This window comes from Nicotiana sylvestris, chromosome 2 (assembly GCF_000393655.2).
Source record: "Nicotiana sylvestris chromosome 2, ASM39365v2, whole genome shotgun sequence".
In the NCBI taxonomy this organism is placed as follows: Eukaryota; Viridiplantae; Streptophyta; class Magnoliopsida; order Solanales; family Solanaceae; genus Nicotiana; species Nicotiana sylvestris.
Genome location: NC_091058.1, coordinates 189,772,093 through 189,781,636, shown reverse-complemented (window position 1 = coordinate 189,781,636; position 9,544 = coordinate 189,772,093). Strand labels below are relative to the sequence as shown.

Here is a 9,544-nt window from a genome sequence, read left to right as displayed (position 1 = left end):
CAACGCATACAAAATCTTTTTCATACAGCACATACATAAAAAAGAAGAAGAGAAGGAAGTGTCAAACTTCCGTAGAGGCCTCTTACACACTGACAATGTATATACATCCTTATAAACTGAAAAAATATATAATTATACAACATATACACACATATACACATTTATACACAATTATACAATACTGTATAAGTGTATATAAACACCACTTATGCAATATTTCCACTAGAAAACATAGAATATAATGTCCAACACTAAACTTACTGTAAATAATGTATTAACTTGTATAAACATGTATAATAGTGTATAAGAGGTGTTTGTATATCCATATACACAATTATATAGTGTTGATACAAACTGCTACATAGCTATAATTTTTTATCCAAGCCTCAAGTTGTAGTAGAATGTATTGGATGACTCAACTCGTCAATAGGTTAACAATTTTGCGCTAATGATTCAGAATTCAACACACAGATAAGATACACTCAATTTCATATTCGAGACTTCAAGGTCATAATAATAATGACCAGAACATCAAACTTCAAAATCTTCCAAAATTAGTGGTTGTTTTTTGGTGCAAATCAAGTTTGAGAGCTATTTATTTTCAGATCTGTGTGTATTTTCATTTTTCTTTCAAAAATCTTCAATATTCTTCTGCTTGCCACCATGGACGACGGAGTAGGAGCCCGAGCCTTCTTCGAGCCATTGATGGCAGAACTGCGTCGGGGGTAGAGGAGCGGAATAACGGGGGCTAGGTTAAGAGAGGATGAGGATCTATATGGGTTAGAAAGAAAGAAACAAGAGGTGGTGAGAGAGAATTTGGTGTAGAGAAGAAAATAATAAAAACATAAAAGTGTGTCTTTAATAATGGGCTAAAGGCTGAAAAGTTTCTTTCAAGTTATGTACAACATGGGCTAAATAGGGGAGAAATTAAAAAATAGCCAGATTTACAACGAGTCGTTCAAAAATAGCCCAGTTTCAAAAGTAATCGAATTTTAGCCACTTTTCATGTAAAGATAAATCTGAGCGAAAGCACTGTTCAAAACTCAAAAAATACGGCAGTATATTATACTGGAGTTCCAGCATAAGTATGCTTGAACTCCAGCATATTATACTGGAGTTCCAGGAAAAGTATGTTGGAACTCCAGCATAATATGATGGAGTTCCAGCATAAGTACAGTAGAACTCCAGCATAATATACTGGAGTTCCAGCAAGTATAATTGTCCAGTATAATATACTGGAGTCAGCAAAGTATACCAGTCCAGCATAATATGCTGGAGTTCATACACAGGTGCACCGAACTCCAGTATATTATGCTGGACCGGTCTCTGTTTCAGCAAAATAGTGGCTATTTTTCATTGACTTCGTAAACGTTGGCTATTTTTGAATGACCAGTCCGAAAACTGGCTATACCGTGCTATTTTTACGCTAAATAGGGTAAGAGCTTCAAATCTGGGCCATTTTCGATTGGGCTATTAAGCCAAGTGACACGGGCCGTAATTCTTTCTAAGTTTAATAGTAATTAAAAGACGTCAAAGATTTCCAAAATCTATAAGAGAAGGCAATATCGTGTATTATTGAGCAGAAGATTCAAGAAAAAATTTAGCTCTTTCGTCATTTTTATATTGTAAGAGTAAAAGATCTACGTTATTTTAAAAATAATTAAATAAACTATTTTGGTGTAGCACTGCTAGATTCCTATTCTTAGTTGCTTGGAAGTTTATTGCATCGTTACAGTTAGACTTAACTAGGGCTAATAATTTTCTTTTTAAAAAAATTCAGCCTTTTAAATCTTTTTGGTACCCAAAGTAAATCCACGCCATCAGTTTTCTATGGACAGATGGCAAGAATTTAAGGGGGTATTGAATATAACTGGATTTATAATCATTGGAGCAAATCTGGAGCTATATATATCGATTGTTGAATTAACCTAAGAAAAGTTTTCAGTGCAGCGACAAAGGGGTTCAAGAAATGTTTTAGGTCATGAGTTCGACTTAAGCTGGACAATTTAACATTCTTTGGATCTACGGCCTCAAGTCCGGCCTCCTCCTGTGCTTGTAGCCTTGTAGGCTATGTAGGAAAAAGCAGCTTAAGAGTTTATGCTTATTCAACAAACGTTAAAGATATTTGCTATATATTCAGTGAAAGTAAATTTCTGTATTCCTATTTCCTATTTAGAACTTTTTAACAGCAACGGGGGGCACATCCATCAGCAGAATGAGATTTGACCATTAAATGAATGCTTAGAAATTTATACATACAATTCGAATAGTTCATATGCAAATCTCTGTGACAACAATCTGCTTTAGAAAAAATATAATTGGACTAGTTGATGCCAAAATGCTACAGGTTCTTTCCTCATTATATATTATCCAAATGGGATCATTCATATGAAAGTGAATAAGAAAACATTAAGAGTCTGTACTTGGCTTGCTATTCATTCCGAGTTCTTTAAGCTTATTAAGCTCAGGCAATATGACCGAACCAAGATCAGGTCGATCTTTCTTCCGCAGCTCAGCACACTTGAGTGACAATTTTGCATAGTTAAGAGTCTCTTCCATTGGCCAGTTTGGCACTGTTGGATCTAGTATGTCTGCAAATGTTCCGTTCTCGATGGCCCTCTCGACGTGATGTGTTAAACCCATCGGGGGCCTTGCAGTAATAATTTGGAGCAACATCACACCAAGTGAATATATATCTGATTTAGTCCCTAACTTTCCTGTTTGTTGATATTCAGGATCAATGTAACAAAACGTTCCTGCAGCTGAAGTCATGTGATATTGTGTAACACAATCTGCTACAGATGGTGGAACTAACCTTGCCAACCCAACATCACTTATTTTGCACGAATAGTTACTGTCTAAAAGAATGTTGGCTGGCTTAAGGTCACGATGGACAAGAGGTTCTGGTTTTGCTTGGTGAAGGAATAGGAGCCCCGTAGCAATTTCAGCAGCAATTTTGAACCGAATTTCCCATGGGATTGGAGGGGTGTTACCTTTCCGGAACAGACGATCTTCCAGACTGCCATTATTCATGAACTCATAAACTAAACATCCATACTCGGGACATGCACCTAAGAGTAGAACCATATTTGGGTGCCTCATGAGACCGAGGACTTGAACCTGTAAATGACAAAGCCTATCCTTTGAGAAGGGAATCCTAATAATTTCCATCCAAAAGTTAAATTTGCAAAATGTGCAACAGCATTTGGCTTGTGAAAACTCCCTATGCAAGTCAATCAACTAAGTATTTACAAAATGGTATATTGATAGCATAGATGAGAGAGTAGAGGCCTTAAAGTTATGGTAATGTATGATATATAGCCGACTTCCACGTTAATCAGTAGTCTAGTTTTTAAAAAGAAAAGGGTTCGTGGTGCATATCTAACACTAAAAATGGATTCTTAAAAGTGCTTTTCGAAAAATTGTAACTGAAGCATATACACAGAACAAAAAGTTTTAGATTAAGCATATACATAAAAATAATCATGTTAGGCACTAGAATGCTTCAAGATACATAAATTTTTCAGTCTAAAACTGGCATTTTGTCATGCTTCCCTTCAGTGATCCAGTATAAAATAACTCTATAGTTGACTTAATGCACAGAATTCAATAAAGAAGAAAGTTATTCAGCCAAACAAAAAATATGTTTTATACCTTATATTCATAATATGCATCATAAGATCAATTTCTGCCAATAAATTGGAGAGATAACATACCTCTTGCTTGAACTGCTTCATCCCTTGTGCAGCATCGGATCTCAGAACTTTAATGGCAACGGGTGTGTGATCAAGTTTCGCTTTGTAAACAGGGCCATATCCACCTTCACCAATCTTCTCTGAATTTGAGAAGTTTTTGGTGGCGGCCTCAATCTCTTCTATTGTGTATTTCCTATAGCAGAGATCGCTCCGAGATAGATCATTTAATGCTAGATTCTTTTCTTCTGTCTCTCGCTTGGCCTTCAACTCCGCATACTTTCTTCTTTTTGCTTCTATCTCAGCCAACTTTTGTGCTTTTTGAGCAGCTTCAATGGCAGCTCTGCCTTTCGCTTTTTCCATCTCAGCACTAGCGAGAGCTGCCTCTTCAGAAATACGGGCTTGTTTGAACCTACTTGCTTCTTCCATTTTCCATTGATGAAGCTCTTTAGCCTGAAAATTAGAAGACATTACATATGTAACTCCGATAAGTAGAAAAAACGAGACTTAGCATGAAACATGTGAAACTTATCCAAGGATAAGAAGAGGGAGAAAGCTAATTAAGAAAAACTTCTTACTTTCCAGTTCGTGTTTCAGAGGGCTTGTGTGGGATCAGAGACACAGTAACAACTTGTTCAGAAACTTACAAACGATTGAAAATGCACGTATTACTTTTTAATTCATACATTGAACTAATAATATGTGTCTTATCATTCTTCTATATAAAAGTTTTGATCTTATGGTGTTGCTTGGATGCAGCCATGTGGTCCTGGCGTTGGTTGCCCGAAGAATCTTTATTACTTTATTTTTAATTTACTATACAAGTTCAGTTGAAACATGGAACCCCTGATCTAGATATCTGCCTTGTTTTAAAAAAAAAAATTCAAAGTAACAATGGACTGAATATTCACTTCCACAAATGTTAGTTAACATTGAAGAAACAGATTTCAGGCATCACTAGCATCTATGTTGCTCCAACGCTCTGAAAATGTCATCTGGTGCGTCCCCAATCCTCCAAAACTAGTGTATTTTCGGAGGATCTGACACGGATGAGGCAGCATTTTTGAGAGTCCACTCAACATAGACCAGCATTTAGCCCTATTAGCTCTTTCAAAGTGCATCTCCGGTATTTCTAAGTTTATACCTAGAAAACACATGTAAGGAACTTTAATTTGCAGAAGGCTGGTTTTTACATGCCGTTTGTCTAATAGTTTAAATGACTTTTAATCTTGCGGTTCTAGACACTTAAAAAGTTATACCGTTTGGTTTGCCGAGACAGCTTCTTTGCAAGCTGTGTTATACATATCCAAGGTTTGCCTTAGCTCTAGCTTTAATCTGTTCATCTCAGCTTCCCACTGCATATAGCAATTGATGAAGAATATATTACTAAATGAAACTGCTTTTTCTTTCACAACAATCAAAATAGTTAAGAATGTCTATATTCATATTTCACTTACTGAAGATGAGGAGCAACAATTGTCTTTTACTGAAACTTGAGTGAAATCAAGATTTTGAGTTGTGATATCCACTGATCCATGGCTAAGAGGTGCAAAGAGACCTCTATCATCAGACGGAGAACTGCGGCTATATGAATTCTTGGGCTCTTTAGTATGAACGTCAAGATTGTCCATTGATGCATTAGATGGTCCAATTTTGGGCTTCATCATTTCAGAACCTACAATATTTTGCTCTGGCCTCGTATATACTGACCTGTTTCGTAGCATTAGTTTATTAAAGCTCAACACAAACAAGAATTATCACCATCTCTTATAGAGCATCAGAATTTAAGCTGTTAGTCTATGCAGTTTTCAACAGTCAAACTTCTAATGATTTGCAGTTTAAACTAGGGGCACTGATTAAACTTACTTTCACTTAGCCACGTCGGATAAGTTTGTGTATAATGACAAACTAAGTCTTCATAGTAAAATATTTGGAAAAAAAAAGTAACAAAAGACATTTCGATGGCATTGATTTTAACATCTTTAATAACTAATATTTTCTTTTTACACCAAGGTATGTCTAATAATTGGAGTACTCAGTGACTGGAAATTGCCAAAATTACTGGAAATGAATACAATGAATTAGAATTGCTTAAGATTCATTTTGCATAAGTTATGACAAGTTTACTGGTGATTCTTGGGGTTTAATTCGGATACCTAGTAGCATCATGAGAAGTTAAAGTGACAATCTTTGGTTAAATCATTCTTGAAGACAAGCATACAAACAGTAGATATAGCTTCATTTCTGTTTTCATGTGCTCGCTAATTTAAATGCACTTGGGCTCAAAAGTATCTGTGAATTTTAAGGCTATTGGTAGTGTAGGAAGACTCGCCCTAGCCACTACAGTGACCCCGATCCCGACCCTGACGCTAGCTGAGAAGCACCTTTCACTTTTCCATTTGCTGAAAATCTGCTCACCCGGTTTATCCTTTCAGATTCCCTCACCCAAATTCATAAGAAATAGGCCCAGCTGCCTTGCCATAACCTGTCCTCAGACAGCTCATATTTCATTGAAATGTTTGCCGAATATTTTTCTCAGTAAAATTTTCAGAGTTAAGGACAATAAGCAGTCAGTGCGCGAGTTTTTCCCAAGCTCAACAATACTAAAAAGAAGGTTGACCAGAACACATTCTCAGTTATTTGGTACCTGGATACATCTGATGATTCAGAGTAATTACTTAGCCTAGCTGCTGACCACGGTTGGGAAGATGGTAGCGTTGATGACAAAGAACTAGCAAAAGGTTTTGCTGCTGGTCTGACTGACTGTTGCTTTCCTTTCGAAATCACGTATACAGTACAGAAATCTGGTGCAGACTTGTTTATGATAGTTGGCACATCATGACTCCAAAATTTCCTGCAAAATAGAAAGAGAAACATCATCCGTAAGGTATTTATCCACAAATCAAAGGGAGTACATGCAAGGGAAAAAGTAATTGATCATACGAACCTGGATAGAGCACTCCTTGATGATGCACCAAGAACAATGTTGGTGACGCGGTGGCTGTTAATATAGTCTAGAAGTCCCTTAGACACTTCAATATCCTCAATGACAACCTCCTTCACTGCTATCTTTACCGATCATTTGAACTTGAAGTTAGATTTAATCAACAATTCAAGAGTGATATAAACCTATTTTTCTCACTTTGTTATGTAAGATGCTGCGTAGGTACGTAATATATTGCTCGAATGGTGCAAAATGCATTTACGCTAAGATACGATGGTTTGTTACCTTACAGGTCTCTTATAGGATGAGCAGTCTTTAAGCTTTGTTGACCTAAGTTTCTCACGTATGAATCTTATTGTTTTTGCTAGTATTGACGTGTATAAATTATTTCAAGCTCTTCTATAGGGCATTCATATAGCAAAATTGTCATCGAGGAAGAAGGCATAACACGAACAGAAAGATACAAGTTCTTAATTTAATATGCATTTTCTCAAAAGCACCACATGAACTTGTTTTATGTATTCTAGTCTACTAAATTGATTAACGTACCCCTTTACGTGCAGAGTAAGCCCTAAAAGGTGTAAAGACCTTAGGAGTATCTTGATCACTCAATCCGCGATTTGAACCTTGAACAACACCATTCTCTACAAAGTAAGCAGAAATACCATCATAAAGAATACATATAGAAGGCATATGTCATTAACATTCAATTAGGGAAGCAAACGGAGCAACACGGGTGAAGCCTTACACTGCAAAAGTTTTCACCCACCCTACCCCTCTTAGCATTTCTCTCTATTTTCAACTCGCCCCGCCTTCTTAAGTTTTCTTTTATACCCAACTTTATGAGAAACAGGTTCAAGAAATGGGTGCATTCAACAGTAAAAATTGTTAATTTTCATTTAACCTACCCCTGCTTTTGATTTTCAGAAAATACTTAGTTTTTACCCGTCCAAACCCGCTCCCCAGATAAGAGGTCCACTGTCTTGTCCTATCGTGTTTATGATTTGCCCGCCCCGCCCCATTGCCATCTCTGCATTCAATGACTAGCTTGAATGCTGAAATAGATATAAACTTTTAATCCACTTCTTTTTTTCTCAAAAGAGAGTTCTTCTACATTACCAACTTGGGAAATTAAGAAAACCAGCAGTATAGGATACCATGATGAGACTATATTGAAATAATGCAAGTTCTTGATTCAATTGAACAATCAAATGAAAAGAGAGCGATAAAATTAAAGGAGAGGAAAATATGATGAAAGAGGGAGGGTACCTACGATTTGTTGAGTTCTTTATCCGAACATGGACTAACACAAGCGTCGGATTGCTCATCACGAGATGATCAACAGCCCATTTGACAGCAGAGGCGCTGTGCTTGTCTTTATCAATGGCCACAATGGTGGGGTGGCTACCATCATCCGACGAAAATGACAAAGGCATTTTCTGTTCATTCACAACAACAACAACACCAACAACAAAAAATTGTTACCCTTTTTGTGCGGAATAATATTCCGAGGAAGGGATTCAATAGAACCCCTTGTGACTACCAAAAAGAGTTATTCTCTTTTCCTTTCTAAATCTTAATGGAGAAACGGAATAAGAGAAACAAGAGAAAACATGTCTCTATTCTTTTCTACGTGGAATCTTAACAGTTCGAAACCAAAGCATCAAATGTCATTGGTGTTAAACAAAAGATTGTCTTGCCGCCAAAAATGGTGGCTAATCTGCCTTTGCGTCTCCCTCCGTACATTTTTTCAGTGTGTTTGACCAAAGGAAGACTACATTTTGGTCCAAGTTATTTTTTGTTCTCTTATAAAATAAACGGAAAATAGAACAATATCTATCTATATATAATAAAAGTGGCATAACCATAAAAAGCCAGGTGGCATTATTAAGACAAAATAAACTACTTTTTTAACTAAAACCTTTTAAAATTTTGAATTAATTGGTTACTCTATTTCAATTAATAATATAAATATCTTATAATTAGCTATTAAGAAAACGAAAATATTAAAAAACATAACTATCCATTCAAATTGGGGAGTAGTTTCAAGTTGGAGTTATAAAATTATTTTAAAATTAAAAATAAAAAATAAGAAAAAATTAAATTGCCTACAATAAAAAACGAAAATATTAATTAAAAAAATAACCTATTCAAGTTGGGGAATAGTTTCAAGTTGGAGTTTTAAATTATTTTAAAATAAAAAACGAAAATAAAGAATAAAAAATTGTCAATTCAAATTGGGGTATCGTTTCAATTTGGAGTTATAAAACTATTTTAAAATAAAAAAACAGAAATAAAGAAATAAAAAAATTACCAATTTAAATTGAGGAGTAGTTTCTTTCTTTTATATATATATATATATATATATATATATATATATATATATATATATATATATATATATATATATATATATATATATATATCCACATACACACACAGAAGTAAATAATATGATGTTAAGTGGTATTACCATAAGACGCTAAGTATAGATTTTTAGGACAAAGCTCAAAAACAATTGGTGTTTTAAAATTATTTTAAATAAAAAACGAAATTTGAAAAAGTAAAAAATTGCCAACTCAAATTTGAGAGTAGTTTCAAGTTGGAGTTTTAAAACAAAATAAACTACCTTTCTAACTAAAAAAAATTTAAATATTAATTTTGAATTAATTGATTACTATATTTGAATTAATAAATATAGATATCTTACAATTAGCTATAATAAAAAAAAAAGAAAAAAAATTACCCATTCAAATTGGGGAGTAGTTTCAGTTTGGAGTTTTAAAAATAAAAAACAAATGAAAAAAATAAAATTAGCTATAATAAACAATGGAAATATATAAATAAAAGAATTCACATTCAAATTGGTGAGTAGTTTCAATTTGGAGTTTTAAAATTATTTTAAAAT

General features: G+C 34.6%; 1 protein-coding gene across 2 annotated transcripts; it reads right to left on the bottom strand.

Annotated features, from left to right (window-relative positions):
* Nucleotides 1-2,229: 2,229 nt before the first annotated feature.
* LOC104229424 (U-box domain-containing protein 35-like) lies at nt 2,230-8,260 on the bottom strand. Of its 2 annotated transcripts, XM_009782069.2 has the most exons (8): nt 7,910-8,260; nt 7,186-7,280; nt 6,640-6,761; nt 6,340-6,546; nt 5,150-5,402; nt 4,952-5,047; nt 3,717-4,145; nt 2,230-3,120 (listed from the first exon to the last, which is right to left on the bottom strand). In XM_009782069.2, exons 1-8 carry the CDS (start codon nt 8,070-8,072, stop codon nt 2,410-2,412), a joined length of 2,076 nt encoding a protein of 691 aa, XP_009780371.1. In that variant the 5' UTR covers nt 8,073-8,260; the 3' UTR covers nt 2,230-2,409. The 2 variants fall into 2 exon arrangements, with proteins under 2 accessions (XP_009780371.1, XP_070023654.1); XM_070167553.1 differs by lacking the exon at nt 7,186-7,280 and having other exon boundaries at nt 6,640-6,757.
* Between the last annotated feature and the right edge of the window lie 1,284 nt (nt 8,261-9,544).